The sequence below is a fragment of the Triturus cristatus genome, chromosome 1_2 (genome assembly GCF_964204655.1).
Source record: "Triturus cristatus chromosome 1_2, aTriCri1.1, whole genome shotgun sequence".
In the NCBI taxonomy this organism is placed as follows: Eukaryota; Metazoa; Chordata; class Amphibia; order Caudata; family Salamandridae; genus Triturus; species Triturus cristatus.
Genome location: NC_140580.1, coordinates 504,679,773 through 504,702,781, shown reverse-complemented (window position 1 = coordinate 504,702,781; position 23,009 = coordinate 504,679,773). Strand labels below are relative to the sequence as shown.

Genomic DNA, 23,009 nt, shown 5'->3' with positions numbered 1-23,009 from the left:
CAGCAACCAGGGGGAGTTTTTTCTTTAAAATGATTCTCGTACCCCTGGATCTGGCTGTGTACTCAGCGTGTACCTTCATTTCATATTCTCCCTGATTGAGGGCCCGACAAGTGTTCCCCAACAGGTGTCTCTCCTGCAGTAGCACTACGTCCAGCGCTTGCCTTTTTATATATTGCAGTACTATACCTCTTTTAATTTTATTTCCCAACCCGTTTACATTCCAGGTCATTAACTTAAGATCCATAGATGATTGCCCCATCATGCATAAGTTGGTAATATTGTAACTTGGACATATGCTTTATTACTGTCTGGACTTTGCTTACCCTAGCCCCCACAGAGGTGTTTAGATAGGTTGCTTAGCTGAGATCATGCATAACTACTGTCACTGCTTGTTCCGTCAAACATTTAAAAAACCATAGCCAACAAGCCATAACAATTCGAAATCCTCTTTTCCCTACCTCCCCTGGATCCACTTCCGCCCTGCCAGACGGAGCCCCAATTGCCCGCCCCCCCAACTCAGCAGAGAGCTTGTCGACCCCTCCCAACATAACTGACTTAGGGAATGTTAGCCTGCCAGCCGACTCTCCCCTCCCCCGCTTTGTTGGATTACTTTACCCCTTCCATACACAACGGACCACTTCTCTATGAACCACACTAATGATTATTTCACCATTATACTTTCACTGTTCCCCAAGGCTTTATGCAGTTCTGCATGCCCATCATGGGTGCCCAAAATGTCCGGGACACGGAGGTTGTCTCTCACTTAGTTCTTCTTTTCGTACAACTCCCCCACCTGCCGCACCCAATTTACTAAACCATATGCCTCACTTCAGTCTGTTCATGCTTCCTCTCCAGACTGTTTTTTCTGTGTTGTTGAGGCCTCCATTTCCTTCACCATTCTCCTATATCTCTCCCGCTGAGTCTACGCTCCAGGGGCTTCTACCGTCCTCCAGCCATCGAGCCACTCCAATAAAGCCTCTGGGGTGGTAAAAAACCAGGCCTTCCCTCCCGATTCCACCCGGAGACGTGCCGGAAACAACATGGTGTATTTTACACCCTTGTCTCTCAGTGGTTTTTTCGCTGACATAAAGCTCCACCTAAGCGCCTGGGTTTCAAGGGTGAAGTCTGTAAAAAACTAATCTGTGAGTTGTCGAGCAACACTGGTGGGCCTATACGAGCGGTTTGAAGGATTGCGTCTCGGTCTTTATAGTAAAGAGATGTGCTTTCATGTGTCGAGGTGGCGCTTCCGGCCTGGGGCGGCCACCCGATACCCTGTGGGCCCTCTCCGCAGATAAAAATTTGGAAAGCCCTCGTGGCCGGAGCGGTTGCTGAATAAGCTTTTCAACAAATAGATCAGGTGTTTGTCCTTCTGCTTGTTCCGTGACGCCAATAATGCGGACGTTATTGAGCAGCGATCTCCCTTCTTGGTCTTCCAGTCTAGCTTCCAAGGTCGAGTTGAGCACTTGAATTTCTTTCATTTGGGCCTTGAGTGCTGTGGCTTCCTGCACTAGTGACTTAGTAGTATTTTCCACCTCTTGTACTTTCGCACCCATGTTGCGTGGGTCCGCTCTGATCAACAACACTTCTGTCGAAAACCGAGTCTAATCAAGATTTTAGGGCTGTTTGTACTCTTTGTATAGCAGTCATTACATCATTGAGAGAGGGAGAAGGTCCATCCACCGCCCCCGACTCCGGGGGGGTGGGCGTTCCTGAGTGTTCTCCCTTGCCTCTGCACTCCTCTGAAGTGCGAACTTGTCCAGTTTTGTTTGATGTGAGGCCTTCATATTTTTCCCTCCTGTCATGATGTTTTGTGGCCACTATTGGGTAGAGAGGTCAGTGCATTCCGGCTACTGAGGGTAGAGTTGCCGCCAGCCAGGGATCAACTAGTTACTCCCTGTGGCCTGTCGGGCTGTCCCTTACACACTCCGTTTAGTCCTCCGCTTCCAATTTGGGGCACTGCTAGTTAATCCCCTGTCACTCTTTCTCCCCCTAGGTTTTTACAGGTTCTCCAAGTCTCAGAAAGCTGTACCAGCTTCTGCAGTGATGTTTGGGGGGATCTTCACGGGCCACTGCGGACCAGCAGGCACTAGTCCCAGTCTACCAACATGCTTGAACTTAGGTGAGCCCTCTCACCCGAGTATTCGTACTCTGCAGGCCAGTCTGGAGGGGTTTATAAATGCATGATACCAAGATTCTGCCACCATACTGAGGACTGTAACCCATGGGCCGCTCCTCTTCCCCAATTTGGTCAGGGTCTCTCCCGGCTATTTCCTTTTTTATTTTTTTCCCACTCTTGCTGCTTTTTAAATCGGGGCCCTTCTGTCTTCTGCTGCGCTGTTCTTTTGTTCCAGGGGGGCCGCAATGCACACCACCATGGAGCTGTCTGGGCGCACCCGCTGATGCGAGGTTTCTCCCGCCCGGCGCCACCGTCAGCATCTGGTGCCTCTCACCACTCGAGGCCGGAGCTTTGTAGGATTGTCTAGGCCGCACTTCCACATCTCCGTCCGAACCCGTGAGCAGCCTCCCATACGTGCTCTCCTCCACAGCGTTTGGATGTCATTCTCTGCCGGTTTTGGGCCCAATTAGTGCCGGGGTTCTGGGGGTATTGGAAGGTTTGGATTCGGAGCCGCTTCAGGCAGCAGCCATCTTCGGTCGCCTGCAAACCACGTCCCCGTAACTCCTCATTCTTAGTCCTCTAGACAGTGCTACTAGCTGCTTCTCTGTTCCCAGTAGTAATTCCTCATTCTTAGTCCACTAGGCAGTGCTGCTAGCTGCTTCTCTGGTCCCAGTGGTATTTCCTCATTCTAAGTCCTCTAGACAGTGCTGCTAGCTGCTCCTCTAGTCCCATCGATAATTCCTCATTCTTAGTCCTATAGGCAGTGCTGCTAGCTGCTTTTCTGGTTCCGTCTGTAATTCCTCATTCTAAGTCCTCTAGAAAGTGCTACTAGCTGCTACTCTTGTCCCATCAGTAATTCCTCATTCTAAGTGCTCTAGACAGTGCTGCTAGCTGTTTCTCTGGTCTTACTGGTAATTCCTCATTCTAAGTCCTCTACACAGTGCTCTTGCTGCTTCTCTGGTGCCATCAATAATTCCCACATTTTAAGTCCTGTGTCTCTGTTCCCAGGGGTAATTCCCCACTCTTAGTCCTCTAGGCAGTGCTGCTAGTTGCTTCTGTGGTCCCATCTGTAATTTCTCATTCCAAGTCCTCTAAACAGTATCGCAACTGCCTCTCTGGTGCCATCGGTAATTCCCTTGTTTTAAGTCCTCTAGGCAGTGCCGCAGCTATGTCTCTGTTCTCAGTGGTAATACCATATTCTTAGTTCTCTTAGCACTGCAGCTAGCTGCTTCTCTGGTCGAGTTGGTGAATACTCATTCTCAGGCCTCTAGACAGTGCTGCTAGGTGCTTCTCTGGTCCCGTCAGTAACTTCCCCATTTTAAATCGTCTAGGCAGTGCTGCAGCTCTGTTTTTTGTAAAAGTGGTAATTTCTCATTCTTAGTCCTCTAGGCAGTGCTGCTAGATACTTCTCTGGCCTTGTTGGTAATTCCTCATTCTAGGTCCCCTAAACAGTGCTGCTAGCACCTTATCGCTAATTCCTCATTCCAAGTCCTCCAGACAGTGCTGCAGCTGCTTCTCTGGTCCCAGTGGTAATTCCTTATTCTAAGTCGCCTAGGCAGTGCTGTAGCTGTGTCTCTGTTCATACATCCACTACACTCCAAACCAAAACACATAGATAAAAGACATTGTCATTTACAAAGCCAATAGCTCTAACTCTGACAAATGTGAGACCTATCGCTTTGCAAATAATTAAGTCTTGTTGCTCGAAGCCACAGCTACCCAGGTTGAGCTAGAAGTTTTACAAACAAGCCCGAATGGACCCAAGAACTTTTTGTGAGTGTATTGTGTGGTAAGGTTGCACAACCATACCATATAATACGCCACAATCCTCACAGTAACCTTTGGTCTTCACTTGGCTGCCAGAGCCTTCACAAAGTGCCTGCCACCAATCACAGCCCATCTGCACAGACGGGGCTCCATGTCTTCTCATACCTGGATGATTGGCTGGTGAAACTGCAGACAAAAGCATCATAAGCGCCACCTAAATGTTCCAGGGTATGGGAGTGTCTTCAGCTTTGCCAAGTCCCAGCTGTCCCTGTTCAAATTTAAAGTGTCCTGAAAGCAGTACTGACTACCCAGTGTTGCATGGCATGATCTGCAGAGACCTGTGTTCAAGCCCTTGTGGAAAGGCCTGCTTTCACAAGCCAATCATGAATGCTACCTTGCAAGAGAGCTGCTTTACAGATCTCAGGCTCGTATTGTGGAACATCATTAGGGGGGAACAGGGCTGATTCAAAACGTGCACCTTGTAAGAAAGACTACATGCAGAGTGAAACAGGTGTCTAGAGAGTGGCCAAACAATGTGCAGGTGACCAATCGTTTCAAGGTGACTCTGAACTGGTGGAATCACCTTCTGCATTTGACAGCAGGCAGGCCTTTCCACCTCTGTTTCTGGAGAGCCCAGGGGTCACACTTATGCCATTGGAAGGCTGGGGTGTCCACACGGGTACCCTATGACTCTGGAACGAGTGCTCAAATTCAAGGCATTCAAAAGTCCTTTCGGTCACATGTTAATGGAAGAATGATTCTGTTGATGAAAAGCAACATGACGAAAATGCTCTACCTTCTCAAACAGGGCTCAACCCACTCTTTGATTTTGTCCAGTGAAGTGCAGGATTTCGTAGGTGGGCTCTCTGATTGAAGATCAGTCTGTATACTGTAAAGTACCTGCTGAGAGTCGAAGACAACAGGGTCCAAGTCGCGCGGCATTGGATAATGGTTGGGTGCCCCGAAAAGTGACCTATTTGCAACCAGGGTAAATAATCTGATCTCTAGGCTGCTGGAACTGTCATCAGGGGAGACTGAGAACTCATATACAAATTTCCTCCAGTCTCACTGCTTGTCCAGTAGTGCAGAGACTCCAGTTTCCTTCAGGCCATGCCCAGGGAGTTCCAAACCCTGGCCTATTCAATACCAAAGGGAACATGTTTGTTTCTAACTCTTGATGGAACACCAGGCTCATATACTATCAGCAGGGCTTTAAGTGGGCCAGGCCTTCCGGTGCTGAGCACAGGCAGTTCTGATAAGCAGGTGCTGAGATAGGTCCCTATCGGGCTCTCCTTGCCCTCACCCTCGGTGAAAAAAATAAATTTGAACTCTGCAGCAGTGCCACCCTTCACTGCTTTTGATGTAACTTCAAAGAGACTCGTTATAGTTCTTTCACAGTCTCATCATTTCAAAACTGAAGCATTTTCAAGTCAAGTCAATTTAGTCTTTATTTCGATTGTCATAATCATTAAATAATACAAAAAGTGACTGAGGGAATTAATATTGTATAAAAGTACATCATATTAAAAACATAGTTAAAAATTGATAAAAAGGTGTAGGTAAAATGCATAGGCAATAATACACAACATACAAATATTTACACAACTATTGGCAGATACTTATTACCCCCTCTTTGATGCAAAAAACAAGACATACACCTAGTTTGGGTATTAATGACAACCACCCTTGCTGGAGTGAACTTACGATACCAATCAACTGAGGTTAGAGTCATAAATTGGGACTGCCAAGAATTAGTGTACCCTCATCATAGTGGCTCGGATGCCCCACATCCAACTCAAAACTTTAGCAACAGCAATTACTATAGGCTCGTGTGCGTTGGTCTTCAAGATCCGTAGCGCCTCAATGCCGGAACTTGTGCCCAGATTCAAGCATATTGGTTTCAACCATTTATTTCTTGGTAACTTGTAAGCTGGACATACAAATAAAATATGTGCTAACATTTCGATATGAGCTGGACATGTATTACATTTATCATCCATCAATGAATGCCATCTACTTGTAAATGATCCTATTGGGAGGGGACCCACCCTAAATTGGTGGAACAACTTCTTGTCACTTGGTTTGGTGATAGAATCCCAATAAAATTCAAACTCATTATCTTGTTTAAACTCCAAGAATGCCCCGGACAAAGTATGCCCCAAAGTAGATGAAAACTGATTGGTCTTAACCATGTTCCAATACGCTGCCTTGAAATCCTTTTTTGAAGGGAATGTGCCACTTGCTGGATCTTCCCACAAGTTGCTCAACCCCATATTGGTCAATGAACTTTTTATCTTACATAACCAGGCGATCTTACATGAACGGTCTGCCCCCCGAACATCAGATAACGACTCGGCATATGCAGACAACTCAGTGGTTGACCAAAGCCTCCTCCAGAATGCTAATGGTCTATAGCGTGCTGTATCCTCTATATTATGGCAGCCCAAATCTAAGTGAAGGGGCTTAAGCGGTGTTGACTGGGGGAGGCCTGTTATAGCTCTCACAAATTTGTTTTGAGCTGTAGTCAAGCGTTTTCAATATTCCATACAACGAAGCCATAGTTGTTGCTTATTTATCTTGCGCAACTAACAACCATTGACCATGCCAATAGTCCTGGCTTATTGTAGGTGTAATTTTACTTGTATTATATATCTGGATGCATTGAAAGAAACAGCAAAATACTAGTCAGGCGGGACACTTTGCTAGGCACAGATTTTCAGTTTGCATATTTTAAGCCACGCCCTTAATTACATTGGCCACGCTTCTTTGAGAGACCCCCCAATTTTTTCAACCCACTTAAAGCCCTGACTATCACTCATCTTCTTTTGATTCTGCTTGTACCATACGCAAATGCATCCATTTCTGGGACTGCTGCACATTGTCACGTATGGTTACATTCTTTAAAACCTTATTGCCTCCCATAAAACCATTTTGCTAAACATTGCTCTAGAGGGGGGTAAATTCTTCGAGGCCTGTTTTCGGAACATGAACAGAAAACCTGCGTAGGACCGGAAGTTGATGCTTCTGATAAACACCCTGTCTTTCAGAACTCATACTTCTAGACTGCCAATCAGTGAGACAGCCATAACAACGTTTTCTAAGGAGGGCTTTTCCCAGGAGTTCCCAATAGCCAATAAATGACCGTGGCCCCAAACTTTGCCTCGTCATTCCATTTATGAGCAGCGACAGGCAATATTTCAAGTCGGGCTCTCCTTTCTTTTGCATCGTCTGGCTTCAATCTTTGATCTCCAAGTCCTGGTTGTGGTAAAAAATAGTTACATTTTGAGATGCCTCCCATTTTACTCAGACACCGGTTGAATGCCTACCCTAATTCCTCCATGTTCCATCAAACAGATGAGGACGCTATTTGTCGGGAAACATCCAGTGTTTCCAGTTCTACTTGAGGAGTGTAGGTGGGGCTACTGCTCTCACTTCATCTTAGTTCAGGACTTTTCTTTAGTATGTGCACAACGTAACACTCACTCCATCCCCCACCTCTGACACCCTACCGCCCCCGCGGGGGCCAAGAACTCTCAGAAGCAAGTTATGTTGTCCAAGGCATAGACTTTTTATTCACATAAATCAAATAATCTCCACAAACCATCACAAGAGTGCAAGTATTCTACTTGTATATATATCATTATTCACAGCATCGCACTAGCGACATCCACATGTCAAAAGCAGTAAAGATAATTAGGCCAGACATTACACTTGATCTTCAGCTTGGCTGTACAGTTCAACTTAACTAGAACGCTCCTGCAGCTTCCTTCGGGTCCAAGAAGACAAAGAGGACGAGACCCTGGGACGCCGCCTTAAATAACATACTTTAGTTTCAGTTTCCTTTACGTGTTAAAGCGTCAGCAGGGATCCAACCCCTTCCGGCATCTAGCCCCTGGAGGAGTCTCGGCTCCATGGCGCAACTAAGGACGCCCCTCCCCAAGGTGTGGAGGGCGCCTGCTCATTATCCTGTACCGCGAGGTTGTGAACAACGTTAATCTTCATCAAATTTTCCAAATGATGTTACTAAACACTATAATCCCACTAATTCAGCAGGGGCTTTCTTTCATTATTGGACGATCACAACTTCCTTAAATCTGCATAAATGATTGTGTTCATCAGTTTTCTGCTCTACTTTGGATGGACAGTATTTCCACTTTCAGTTCACTGTTCTGACATTTGGTCTGACATCTGCTTAAATAGTGTTTCCCTTAAGGTCCTGTTGTGGATGTTCATTAAGACTGAAGTAGTAAAATGTTCTTCCCATTGCCCAGGGTCACTATGTATGAATTTTCTCCATACACTTCATCATTAGGATCGCGGTGAAACAATGTCTTTTTGTATGTTTCCATTGGCCCCAGACCATTGATTCACTCTCCTTCATAGCATCCACTTGGCAATTTGACCTTTCACCAGTTTACCTGTCCCACCCTCAATTTCTCATGAAGTTTTACCAGAGACACAAGAGGTGCTGCTCAAAGGGTTTGCATCCTAGAACTTTTGATATATTAATATCCTTTCAAGAACCTGATGTTCCTCAGGAACAAGTTTTCAGTGGCCATTTTGAATTCCTCCTCACTCAGCAAGTGGAGAAGTGGTGCGGGCCTTCATTGAATCATGACATGCTGTCAATTGGTTTCTTCTACATTCTTTTTGGAGCAGCAACCTGTAGGGAGAGATGGGGGGTATCTTATTTTAATATCCAACTGGGTCCAAAATAAAGGCCTGATTTAAAGGGCCATCAGCTCTCCTTTTGTTCAACCATCACCCAGGCAGGGAGCCATCTGGAGCTTAGACATAGACACCAATATAATGGAAAGAAACCATGGCACCCAGCTTGTGATCACTTCACAAGCAGGGGGGGCTCCTCCATTTTAGCGGAGAAGTGTCGCCTCACTCAAAGGCCACCAGAGACAAACAATAAAATGGTAATGAAGTTAATTCATTTCCATTTTATTTTTTAGCTCCCCGTCTCGATCTCTGCAGCAGCAGAGAGAACACGGTGGTCTCAGTTTAAAGTGTGCATGTCTTTTTGGCTGGCCGTCTTGCGACGGTCAGCCATGCATGGCCACTTTCAATCTCTCTAACCCTATTGCCTTAAGACAGCTGGGTTAGAGAGAGCAAAAGCATCCAGTGCTCTTCTGAGGCCGCTCCCACCAATCCTGGTGCTGCTTTCATGCTGGTGAGAGCAGTGCCAGGATTGGCTTGGGAGTTTGGAGCCTGCCTACCTCGAGGAGAGAAGACCATTGAGGGGGACGTCGTACTGCAGGAAAGTGCTTTTTATTTATTTTTATATTTTTTAATGTCCCAGCTGCCTCACCACCCTTGGGACATGCCAGCTGCCACTGTTCACAAGTCATTAAGATAAACTATTGGAGGCTGGTTTGTAACTTTGTTGAACTATATAAGAGAAGTGCTTGCACTGTAAGAATGCAAGATTTATCTGTCTCTAGAGTAATTACACAAATATTAAATTAAATAGCACCTATTATTCTTTCTTTGACTGCTACTCATTTCAATGCAGGGCCTCAGAGCTCTTAACATAGCACACAGAAGCACAATAAATCTTACAAGTGTATGAATCAATATACAGGAAATGTTACATAAGACAATGAGGGTTATAAGGTGTAGGAATCACATATCATTCTTACAGGTAGACATTGTATGTTACCAGTGAATGGTTGGAAAAACACAAAGTCAGAATATAACATTTAACGCAGTGACTGTGGGTGTATGTACCAACAAGACTTTATTGCTTCCCAAAGGAACCCTTCTTTGCAATCTTAGAATAACAACAGATTGAGAAAGAAACAATAAGGATCTAAACCCATGACTTACAGTTTGCATACAGCTGCTTGATGCCGGTAAATAGACCACTGTGCTAGACTAGAAGGCTTGAAGCTTATGAACCAGAAGTAATGAATTGGTGTGTCAAAAGCAGTAGCCACCAGTATACCTACCTCCGGCCTGCATGTTGCACGATGTGCTTTGTAGTAGGCACACTAACACGCTGTGCTACTTTATGAGTCAAAACTGTGACTCGCCAAAGCACAGAACTCTCCCAGAACTGGTCTAACCACTAGAGTTATCTTGCACTTCTTATAATCCCCTCAAAATTACTGGGCACTCAATGTCTCTGCAGCAGGTGTCTTAACCCGGAAGGAAATCTTAAAATGCAACCTCTTTGCGACCAATCAAGTAATCTAGAACAGATTACTGCCACATTTGTCCTTGCTGACAATTTCTTTGCAAAGGGTTTAAAAAAATATAAATACATATTTATTAATTGACTTTCAAACTTTCCTCTGCCATGCAGTGACATCCAATTTTGGGGTTCTCGGATTAATTTCTTTTCCCAATTCCACCACTGAACACGCCATATTGTTGCCGCGCGAGGTCTCCTAAATTTACCCTAAAGAAGCAATGATCTATACTTCAATTGGATCATGATTTTAATTTGACTGAGAGTCGGCCTTTGGCTTTTTTGACTTTTATAACACTGGGGATTTTTCAAGTCATGCATCGTTAGTGGGTTTCAACACATAGAATTAATCTACACAGAGTAAGAATCAGCAAAATGATGAAGGTACTAAGGCAAGACAAAGCAAGGGTTTGGACAAATTGTCAATAAAACAACAATTATCTGGATTTCAATTGTTTGTACTGAGTAAGAGTACGGATGGTGTGCGATTAAAGTGAAAATATGTTTAGAAGAGATAGAGCGCCATCTAGTGTCAGTTTGAAGTACGCAAAACGTTCCTTTTCTGATCTTTGTCGTGCTTATGTTTACTACTTGTGTATCCAGCAACCATTGTACACATGATTAATTATGGGGGATATTGGATACTGTAATAAGCAATCTCATGGATTGAATGATTTATCTGATCTATATTACAATAAACCTGAAAATGCCAATAAAAATATGTTACAAACAACATACAATAGTAATGAACAGATGAAATGTTTGTATTGTATTGTAGTGTTTATGCAGTGCTTACTTCCCCTTTGTGAGTCAGTACAGCGCTTATCCACTTCGGTAGCACGCTACACCGTGCAGGATGAGTGGTTAATTTAACAAGGAATGTAACAGAGCATTAAACTATGTATCGGGGACATTTCTAAGATTAAGAAAATAAAGCAGTGAGACATGTTTGAGTTAAATGAGTGTGTGATCGTTTCAATAGCTCAGGCCATGTCAGTGACGTAACAAAAGCACAGGAAGCCCCGGCGGGCGTGCCTACAGTGCACCAGTGCAGGGAGAGAGCACTACATTTTAGTAGATAATGCCCAGTTGTGCACTCTCCCTTTCATGCAACGAACCACCGCAACTTTACTTCCTGCCTTGCGCTGCATTTCACTGTGATAAATTTGGCCCGGGAAATGGATTGGTGTGCATCTAGAACATTAGCATGCCACTCTTTATTGGGTAACTAGCATCTTTTTCCAGGGTGTAACTAGCATCTTCCCCCGAGTGGTGTGTTGCTAATTGCACTGGCTGTGGGTGAGGATGTATGGTTTTCCACTCTTTGTTTTAAATGTAATTCTGGTACAATTAAACTCAGAGACAGTAGGGTAGCAAGGATGCCATGGGCCCTGGTGCAATCAAGCAAAATGTCCCTTTTGACTACTTTTGGGGTTGTAAAATACGGCAATTGTCAGGGTTCAATGGGCCCTCATGGTCTCTGGGCCCCGGCGCCACTGCACCCTCTGCACCAATGTATACTACGCCCCTGAGTGAAGCCTTCAACCCCTGTTTCAACGTCCAAGGTAGACCCTCTTCTTTCGGAGGAGCCTGGTTTGCGCCAAGGGTTTTCTCATGCATCTCCGAATGAAACAACGGAAGGCCTCCGTACTCGGAGCCAAGACAGCGTCTGCCCTCACCTCACCACCCACGTGATTTACCTGCAAGAAGGCCGGGTAGGCTCTGCAGCAATGCCGTTCTAATCCGCCTCTATGCCGTGGAGGTCACTTCGTGAACTCTATGGTCAAGCCCGATGGTCCTGAGTGAGAATGATACCCACTCACCAGAGGGAGGCGCTCGGCCATGCCAGTAAACACATGTTCCTCCCCATTGGATACATCGTAGACACACATACTTATTTGAATGCCCCCCCCCCCCCTTATCAGACCTGGAGTTCTCTCCTAAAACACAAACCTAAAGTAACCCTATTTTTTGGGGACCTTGCTAAGTTATATTCTCAGGAGTTGGTTTTCATTGACACTCATACTCAAACGTGCAGGGACTTTACCCCTCCACATCTCAGTTTTTTAGGTCTCGGGACCATCCGGTCGGCAGACCGGAAGTCCGGAGATTTAATGTCTTTGAGAAGAGGGGCTTGCACCCGCCCCTCTTCTGCCCTGTTCTCCATTGGCTGGCCTCGTAAATGCTGGCCAGCCATTGGAGAAGAGGTCCCGTCACTCCACTCATGCCCCGTCCTTTTCGGATCGGGGGGCGTGTTTTTTAAAGAAAGTCTCATTCTCTCCTCCAGCCAATGGCTGGAGGAGAGAAAAGACAAACACGCCCCCGAATCCGAAAAGGACACTGCGTTTCTCCGAGGCATTTCTTCTTGACCTCGGAGAAAGGCAGTGGTGTGCTTGTCCTCTCCCCTTGCTGTCGGCTCCCGTGTTCGCTTTATGAAGACGTGCATCTGTTAAGTCTATTGCACCCCCTCCCACTCCCCCTTGATTCTCCCGGCCTCAGGCATGTCAAATCTGCACAATCCACGGACACATATTTCGCTCGAAAGATATATTAAGAAAGTCAAACAACTCAGTAAAAGAAGGCTCGGGAAACAATGACCTAAAGGGGACTTTCAGGAAACAGCACATGAAATACTACTGTGCACAGTCCACCGAGACTAGTATTCCTCAAATGCAAAAAGGCACACAACTTGGAATAAGAAGGCTCGGGAAACAATGTCGTAAAGGGGTTCGTTAAGTATAATGTGTGTACTCGAGGCGTCAGAGAAAATCGTGCAACAAGTCATCAAGGTTTATGAAAGTATTGGCTGCGGAGAAGAGTCAAGAAAGGACAATAGAAAAAAGATACAGGCAGTGAAGGGTTAAGGACAGTGAGTACAGCGGTGCCTTGTAGAGATTGTGCTGCGGTCTAGCGAGAGTCTGCGGAACAGGAAATAACTCTGAAACATGATTGCGCATGCGCGGTGCTGCTGGGCTGAGACCAGTCCATTATTTGAGGGAGGAGGTGGGAGCTGCATGCGGGGGGCAGTAGAGTGAATCCAGGGTTTACGCCATCCTTCACTCGTATAGTTCATCGTGTGGTTCTTGTTCTGTGCTTGTTTCCCGTGTGGGCTTTTCCTTCAGCTCTTCGTGAATCTCTTTCTTTTTTCTTTATTTCTCCCTTCCTATGCCTGCAACTTTTGCTTGCCTCTTTCTTCCTTGTCTGCCCGGCACCCTTTCTTCGTGCTTCTCTGCCCTCTTTATTGCCGCCTGTTCATTCTTGTCCCTTTATCCTCGTTCGCTACCACTTTTTTATTCCTTCTTTGCGTCACTACATACCCGTTCCTTCTCTCTGGCTTTTTATCTTCCCAGTCTATATATTGCCCCCTCGCGCTCCGCTTTCTCCCTTCCTTCCTTCCTTACCACACTTCCCTTCCAAGCGCCTTTCTCTGCCTGCTATTTGTATCCCTTCCCTAACACAACCACTCAAAACACACTCGGGAAAACAGCATGGTACAGTAAACTGAGCAAAGCAGGCGCTGTTAGATGACGTGTGGTTAATGAGGGAGTAGAAAGAGGACTCCAAAAGAGCACAACACCTAATTGTCGGAGCAAAACGCACCAAGTTGATTTGCAAAAAAAAGCCTCAAATTATAAAACTGTGAAAAAAATATTCACAGTTAAAATATCAGCATTTTAATAAGCGCAGAAAAACCGGGAAGTGCTGGTCTTGTATTGCAATGAATAGTACCATGCATGTCCATTTAATGGCGTCCGTTTTAGAGTCAGGCCACAGCGTCACTGGGACATCCTCATAAATGGCATCACAGTGACGCCTGACGTTCGCTGACTTGTTTCTGTTTTGCTTTCCTTGGCGACATCTGTCTACTCGTCTTTCTCTGAATGTGACAGAACACGACTATCTAAAACGCTAACACGACGCAGTAGGGGGCGCCCTGCTGCTACTGTTGTCAGTTTTAGAATGCAGGAGCCCAAACATGCTGGGCTAGGCAAGGCAACAAAATTCTAAGGAAGATATTGTGATGCTGGGGCTTGGCTGAAGGGCAGCACTCGGTGCGCCAATAATGACAGGCAAAGGGGTAGTGCTCATAGCTGCCAAGGTTTCATTTTTAGGTCTCGGGACCATCCGGTCGGCAGACCGGAAGTCCGGAGATTTAATGACTTGGGAGAAGAGGGGCTTGAACCCGCCCCTCTTCTGCCCTGTTCTCCATTGGCTGGCCTCGTAAATGCTGGCCAGCCATTGGAGAAGAGGTCCCGTCACTCCAATCATGCCCCGTCCTTTTCGGATCGGGGGGCGTGTTTTTTGCGAAAAGTCTCAAGGAGGAGACAACAGCAAAACACGCCCCCGAATCCGAAAAGGACGCTGCCTTGATCGTGTGCTCGTCCGCTCCCCCTTCGTCCGTTGCTTGCTGGTTTAGCTGCGCCTGTCTCAGCAGCAGTTGCAGAATGTTTTACATTTCCCAAATAAAAAACAATCCCGTGAGAGCCGGTTGTGGAGTCCGCGTGGGTAACGTGGGCGCAGCGGCGCTATGACTGGCATGTGTAATTTATTGAATAATCCGTCTGACAGCCACAGAATCACGTGTCAGGTTCTAGGCTGCTGTGTCCACACTGTCACCCGCTCTGTGGGGTAGTGCAGTGAGCTCGACGCGCGCGCGCAAAGCAGTAAGCAGAGCCGTGTTCAACATCTATGTTCAAAGAAATTACAAGCAGCTGAGATGGAGCCGCCCTATTCTTCTCCCACACTTGCGAAATGTGTACTAAACACTGGAAGAACGACGCCGGGAGCCGTCACTCCACGTCTGCCGTCTGTTGCCATATCTCATTCACAATCACTTAAATGGCGCGACTCACTTCACAGGCCTGCACGCGCTGTGTGGCTTTAGTCAGCAGGCACAGCTGAGAAGAAGTAATTTGTTTTTGTTTACAGGTATGACAGTTTGATGACGTGATACCAATGCAAGAGTGCAGCCTTCTTCCGGCTTCCCCTTGCGCCCCCCCCCCCTCATATATCTGTATATTTCCGAGATGCCTGCATACCCTGCCCAGTTATTCTAAATATAGCGGTGTCAAGGGGAAGGCGATGCAACGGAGCTGGGCGCACTCCGCTGTGACTTTCTCGGAGCTTGCTTCCAACAGTTGGATCCTGCCAGTGGCAGGGCTGCGGCGGAAGGGGCCTCGCGAAAGGAAGGGTCACTGCAGTTATATAAAGCAGGACACGTTTGAATCTCCTCGCAACCGGATCCATTTTGAAGTAAACACGCGGGGGTTACCTGCCAAGTGGCCCCATGCCATGCGTGTGCCTTCAGCCAGGTCTTCCTGTTTAACCAAGTACATCTGCATACTGCAGTTTTCCATACTTTTTCGTGGCAATGCCATAAGCAGGCTGCTGCTGTAGAGTGCTGGCTGAAAGCGGCGAGTGTCTCAAGGTGTCACACATGACAAGGTGACACTTGGCAGCCATCACAGTCTCTCCCTACTGGTAGTCTGCAATAACCAGGTCCACTAATATTGGGTTAGTGACATTTTCCACATACTCAACAATCTGATGCATATATTGCAGATTTCACAAAACAAGTTTGTTCTACCTCAAACCGAGCAAAAAGTACTAAACAGAAAGCACCACACATGGTTTCCGTGCAATGGCACAACTGTGGCAAGGGTTATCTGGCCCCCATTCAGTTGCTGATGTTATAAGCAGGTGTTAAACTGGTACTGAGATTTTTGCCGAGACAGTGTGAATAGTTGTTAGTAGTATAGGTTGTATACTACTCGTCACCATGTATTTTTTGACAGGTGGCCACGCCCCTTTGACCACGCCCCTTTGGTCCGTGTGTCTATATTGGACGCGTTCCAAGTCTGATTTTAATCGGGGTTTTAATCGGTCCTTATAACGTATTGATAAGATTATAGCATTTTATTGTTTTATAGGTCGTTATTTTGTGAATCATGGCTTATAAAATGATACGGCGATGAAATAAAAAATAAAAATAAAAAAAAAAGCGTATAAAACGATAAGTTAGGATTTGTGAATCAAGGCTTATAAAATGATACGGCGATGAAATCATAAAGCGTATAAAACGATAAGTTAGGAATTGTGAATCAAGGCTTATAAAATGATACTGCGATGAAATCAAAAACGTATGAATCGACCACGCATGCAGGAGGGTTGCTAAGAAGTGGGGGTAGTGTGAAATACGAGTCTACAAACATACCGCGGGGCGTGTCTAGTATGTTCACAGAGGATATAAGCCAGCATTCCGAGGACCGTGTGTTAAGAAACCCCCGCTTTTTGCCGACAAAGAAAAGCTCGAGCTTTAAGACAACTTTGAGAATGTCTTGCTCTAGCGTGGAAGCGGGACCCCTTGGAGAAACTATAACAGCGATGCTGAAGGAAGCGGCAAATGCTGCAGACGACGCTGCAGAACTCGACGATAGTGATAAGGAAAATTGCGCGCCAACAACGCCTGCGGGTACTACGTCGGAGATGTCGTCGGCGATGCTGAATAAAAAGCCCGAGACAGACGTCGAGGCATCGGCTATGCCGAATATAAAGCCCGAGACCGGAGCCTGCGAAGAGGCGGTTGGTGGCGTTGCTAAAATGGCGAGCAATACCTCCGATGCTACAGACGGCGGTGGAAGAGCGGAACCAAGTGAAGATGACGAGGGTATTGACCTGCAAGAGCCTGAACCCGAGGACTCCAGCGACTGTACAGAGATGGATTCCGGAGAAGAATCTGTAAACGAAACAGAAAAGTGCGAAGTTGGAAAACGAAAAGTAAGTACGAACCGCAATTTTTCGGCAAATCCTCTGGGGTGTTTAAGAGTGTGATGATGAGGCGTGTAGTTGTGAGGAAGGCTGAGGTCGAAAAACCCCTTTTTTCTTTTTATCAGCAAAAGAGAGGAGGAGGAGCCCCAGGCGACAAAACCGCTAGCACGACTATGGAAGTCACACAGCCATCGCTACGTTTTTCATGTCTCTGCTGCTCAAGACAGAAAAAACTTGCCGTAACGCATAAAAACTGCAGCTGTAAGCGCTTAGACGCAATTGTACAATTTTGTCGTGGTGAAAGTTGGAGCACGGATCGATATCGCGGACTTTTGACAGCGATAGCCGCGATCATAAAATTGTGCTTAAAGGCGGGGTGGTACGACGAATGCGAAGGTTGTAAAATTGACGACCCGAGTCAGTTGCATCACGACTGTCTCACGACGGGTGATGAATATGAAGACAGTTTGATACGGAAACTATGTTACAAGCTGGACCCCTATAAGATTATGGCGACGTTGGGGGCGGTCTATGGCTTGAAAGAAATGTCAGTACCCGAAGATTGTAGTAAGATGATTGCGAATGTTTTAAAGTATATTAAGAGAGTACAGTCCCCATCAGAGCATGTGAAAAGTATGTATGAAGCGGGTGATGAAGACATACGCTTGATAATGAAACAGCATTTGAGAAGGAAGAATTACCGTAGATATTTTAAGATCAAGTATCTTTACAGGAGTTTAAAACCGAGGAACATGACATTTCTTAATGTAGAGTAAATGAAAACATGATGATCTTCGCGATTGCTACTATTATGTATGTGTGTTTTTCCGTTGCAGGAAAGTGTGTTTCGACACATGGTTGAGATCGGCGTGCGACCGAGCGTTAGATGCCTGGAAGACGCTTTTTATTTTCTGATCAGAGCAAAGATGGCGTACCCCAAACCAGTGTTTCGCCCGACCGCGCTATGTCGTAACAAGCGATGTGAAATCATCGAAGAGCTTGAAAAAGAACTGGGTCAGAAACCTAGAGGCTTTTACGACGTTGAAAAGAGCAAAATCTTCTTGGGCGCTGACGACGTGCTCGAAGATTGCATCGACAATTATATCAGGCGGACATTTTGCACCCTAGGAACTACTCTGAATAAGAAACAGTTTTTCAATTTCATGAATACAATATCTGATTTGTTTTGTCGAGCCTTCTTGAAGGGGCGTGGGGAGGATGTAAGAAGACTGGTACCGTTCATAGCTAGCAAAATCCAAATATTGATTCTACGTCACGAGTTTTTGAGAGCATTGTGTTAAATATCTATGTTTTTATCGTTATTATCGTTTATAGCGCTGTACATTCCTATATTACCAGTTTAAATCATACACTGTTTAATTCGTGTGTTATTAAATAATCTACTATTGTAAAATAAACCGGCTTCTAGTTCTGATTATTTGATAAAGAAAAATAATAAAACAAAAGTGAATTAATAGAATAGGGGGGCGGGAGTAGGGGTTGCGGTATTTTAGTTCAAGAAGCGCTACGATGCAGAAGCTTTTCAAAAGAGTTTATTACAACCCCTCGAAAGTTGGTAGTTTTGGCGGTGTAGAAGCCTTGTACAAGGAGAGCAAAATCCACAACGACGGTGTTAAAAGAACACAGGTACGCGACTGGTTATCGGGCGAAGATGCCTACACGCTACATAAGGGGTCGAGAAAGCGCTTTCAAAGACGGCGTGTGATAGTCAGCGGCTTAAATCATCAATGGCAAGCGGACCTTCTAGACGTCCGTGAACATGCCGCGGTTAATGATGGTGTAAAATTTATATTAACGGTGATAGACGTACTGTCAAAGTATGCATTCGCCGTTGGCCTGAAGGAAAAATCGGGGAGCTCGGTCACAAAAGCCTTTGATTACATTTTCAGCAGCGGGAGAATTCCTAAAAAGTTACAAACAGATAGAGGAAAAGAGTTTGAAAACAAGACGCTAAAAGCTCTGCTGAACAAGTATGGTGTAAAACATTTTGTTACAAACAACGAAGTGAAGGCGGCGATTGTAGAAAGATTCAACAGAACTCTCAAGGCACGAATTTGGCGGTATTTTACAGCGTACAACACATTTCGTTATATAGATCGTTTACAAGATTTTATTGAAAGTTACAATCATAGCTATCATAGAACCATTAAGACGTCCCCTGTAGAAATATCCCCGCAAAATGAGTTGAAAATTTGGAGAACTGTGTACGGGTCCGTGTTCACCAACAACCCTGTTTCAAAAAACACTCTCAAAAAAGGTGATCATGTTAGGGTATCTAGATGCAAGGGGGTATTTCAAAAGGGGTATGAGCAGACTTTTACAGATGAGATCTTTGTGATAGACAAGATTTCCAAGCATTCAGGCGTTACAGTTTTTAACTTAAAAGACTATGCTGGGGAGGAGGTCGAAGGGTGTTTTTACAAAGAAGAGCTGCAAAAAATAAAACAGGATCAAGATCGTGTGTACCGTATTGAGAACGTTTTGGCAAAGAAGGGGCACGGGGCACAAAGACAGTGCCTAGTTAAATGGCGGGGATGGCCTGATAAATTTAATAGTTGGGTCTCTGAGAGTGAATTAAAGGATATACAAAGTCTACAACAGCGGATATAGGCATTTAGGTACCGCGGAAGCGCCATGGAGGTCGGACCTTTTTATCTGACGCTCCCGAGTAACGCGTCTTTGGACACTTTCCCTAATAACAAAATTTCAAATTTTACGGTGAAACTAGCAAAACCTATTCATCTACAAGGAGATTGGGAGGTGGCCCTAACAGAAATTCAGTACCCGCACACGTGGGACACTTTTGAAACAGAGGATGTTAGATTTACGGTGGTACGCAAGAAGGAAAGCGCCCACGAACTTTCTTTCCCGCCGGGGCACTATGACAACATACGAGACATTGTAGAAGTAATGAATAAATCCATTGATAACATATCAGAACTTGTTGACCTTAGATTAACGTATGAACCACGACTTCGAAAAGTGCAGTTGAGGAATGCTCAAGACTATGGTATTTTGGTGCGTGAAAAACTGGGGAGAGTGTTGGGGCTGACGCCTAACGTTCACCACTCTTCATCAGCGGGGAAAGCCTACACGGATGTACACGGCGGATTTTATATGATGTTTGTATACTGCGACGTGATAGAGCATCAGAGAGTGGGGGATAGCTACGTGCCTCTCCTCCGGTGCGTGGAAATCACAGGCAAGAATAATAGCATGATAAACATCATTTACACCAAAAGAGATTATGTACCGATCAGCAAAAAACATTTTCACACAATAACTTTGGAACTGAAGGACGATTTGAACACTAATATAAGATTTAAAGTGGGTAAAGTCATAGCGAAGCTTCATTTCAGGCCGCGACGTGGTGAAGTGTACTAGAATAATGATTTTACCTGAAAATTACGGCGACGCGTCGCTCTATAGGGATTACTATAGAGCACAAGCCGGCTCAGGCCTCCCGGGGTTCCACGGGGCACCTATTATGTACGGGGCGGGTGTTGGCGGTATATTCAGAAGCCTTTTCAGAAAAGCAGTACCGCTTTTAAGAAGAGGGTTCCAGTTGGTAAAACCGCACGTGAAAACCGCTGCAGCAAATATTGCCCGAGACGTCGCAGGGCACGTTTCGGGGGCGGTGATGAAAAAGTTTACCAAAACGGGTCAAGAAGGCTCAGGTTTAATCTATCTCGAAAGAGGAAGGAAGAGAAAAAGGGGTGTATCACTAAGGGGGCCGCCCGCGTTCCTTCAAAGCGTTGTGAAGCGCCGGCGACCGGCTCAAAAGAGTTCGCTTAAGACCCGGAGAAGACACGGAAAAAAACGAGTCTCTAAGGGCAACATATTTTAAATCGGACCATGGCCTCCGTCCCTTGCGGTTCCCAGGAATGCACAAAGTCAGAGTTGGACCTATTCCAAGTACCACCAACGCAAACCAGCATTGAAAGTTCTCTATACGTCGAAGTACCGCCACTTTCAGCCCTGTCAGACACAGCCCCCTTAGAGTTCTTCATAGCTCGGTCGGATGACTACCTGGACCTTTCAGCTACCCTGATTTATCTGTCGTGCAAAATTACTAACGCAGACGGATCCGATTTGGACGCCGCAGCCCGAGTGGCGTTTTCTCCATACCCCATAGCCTCACTTTTTAACCAACTGGATGTGAGCCTCGGCGACCGGCTCATCAGCCAGTCAAACAACACGTATCCATACAGGGCTTATCTCGAAACGGTACTTAATTATGGGGACCCCACTTTAAAACGCCAACTTTCTGCAGGTCTCTTCTACAGAGACACCGCTGGAGAGCACGAGGACACGACTTTAAACGGTGCTAACGCGGGATTTAAGAGCAGAGCTAGCTTTACAGCCCGAAGTCGTAAAGTGGAACTGATTGGGCAATTACACTGCGATTTATTTTTCCAAGACAAATTAATGCTTAACGGTCTAGATGTGAAGATTAAACTGATTCGAAATAAAGACACTTTTTGCTTAATGAGCGGCGACGCAGAAAATTACAAAGTGCATATCTTAGCGGCGTCACTATTTGTGAAACGTGTCAAAGTGAGCCCGGTGGTGCGTTTAGCTCACGCCGAGACTCTGTTAACCAGTAATGCCAAGTACCCCATCGAAAGAGTGGAGCTCAAAGTGTTCAGCATCCCAGCCGGTGCGCTACTATCGAATACTGAGAATATTTTTTTCGGATTTTTGCCAAGAACTGTAATAGTAGCGCTGGTCGATAACGCAGCATTTAGCGGTGAATATGGCAGAAACCCCTTTAATTTCAAGCATTATAATATATCTCACAGCAGCCTCTCCGTAGACGGCCAAGCTATACCGGCAAAACCATACACGCCGTCATTTGGAACTGGGGGTGTGGCTAGAGAATATTTGGGTGTGCTGCAAGTTGCTGGGAAGTACGCATCAGACCGACCCTTCTTTGTGGATCGTGTAGAGTATTCGAAAGGCTATTCTATGCTGGCTTTCGATCTATGCCCTGACAACGACGTGGGTGGCGGCCATTTTTCGATACAAAAATCAGGCAATGTACGTCTGGAGCTCCGTTTTAGCGCCGCTCTACCGTCTACTATAAACCTTCTGATTTACGCTGTCTTTCAGAATGTTATACAGATTAACCATAGGCGAGAGGTGCTAATCGACTATATGTGATGAATACGTGGCAACTGGAACGTTTTCTCGCCAAAGACGAGACGGCAAAACATTCATTTTTAGGTGTATTCGCAGCTGACACTCTACCAATGTATCTGGGTAATCGCCAGCGACCGCTTCATTTAATAGTCAATACAGACGGTAAAGATCAAAGGGGTCGACACTGGTTAGCAATATTTCTAACAGAAAAGGACTCTGAGTTTTTTGACTCCTATGGCGTGCCACCAAACAGTTATCTGTACCCCAATACCATATGGCAATTTTTAAAAAGAAACACTTCAGGCCTAATAACATTTCATGAAAACCAGATTCAGGATGATGTATCATTTACCTGCGGGGCACATTGTTTGTTTTATTTATTTCATAGATGCCGTGGTGTAGACTTTGAAAGCATTTTAAAAATGTATTCAGCTGATTTGAAGGCAAATGATGCTCTAGTAACAAGGTTTGTGTTGAGGCAATTACGCAGATTGAAAAGAGGCCGTGTAAATAACAGACCGATGCAAAATTGTATTTCATTCACTGATAATATACATGTTTACAGTGTTTATGATAACTAGCAGACATCCACAAGGTCTATTTTACGCTCTCATTGGACTTTTAAAATCATATTTGTACCGAACATTTTTACTCTGTGATATAAAATGTATCTAAATAAATTGCATGAAAAAAGCCCTTAACTTTACGTGTCGGTCTGACTTTTTTCAGCACCTAGATGCCACGTTAATGCACCGTGGTTTATATTCATCCTGAAATGCTTAGACAGGCTATTGTCCACATATGGTGCCTGGTGTGCTGTCGAGGTTTGCAAAAAATATGAATAAAAAAAGGGGGGCCTAACTTTACGTGTCGGTCTGACTTTTTTCAGCACCTAGCTGCCACGTTAATGCACCGCTGTTTATATTCATCCTGAAATGCTTAGACAGGCTATTGTCCGCATATGGTGCCTAGTGTGCTGTCTAGGTTTGCAAAAAA

General features: G+C 45.4%; 1 protein-coding gene across 2 annotated transcripts; it reads left to right on the top strand.

Annotated features, from left to right (window-relative positions):
- The first annotated feature begins 16,113 nt into the window (after nucleotides 1-16,113).
- Nucleotides 16,114-18,268, top strand: LOC146867535 (uncharacterized). 2 transcript variants are annotated; one of them, XM_085606219.1, is made up of 2 exons: nucleotides 16,114-16,859; nucleotides 17,687-18,268. In XM_085606219.1, exons 1-2 carry the CDS (start codon nucleotides 16,209-16,211, stop codon nucleotides 18,149-18,151), a joined length of 1,116 nt encoding a protein of 371 aa, XP_085462345.1. In that variant the 5' UTR covers nucleotides 16,114-16,208; the 3' UTR covers nucleotides 18,152-18,268. The 2 variants fall into 2 exon arrangements, with proteins under 2 accessions (XP_085462345.1, XP_085462344.1); XM_085606218.1 differs by having other exon boundaries at nucleotides 16,976-18,268.
- Nucleotides 18,269-23,009: the final 4,741 nt, after the last annotated feature.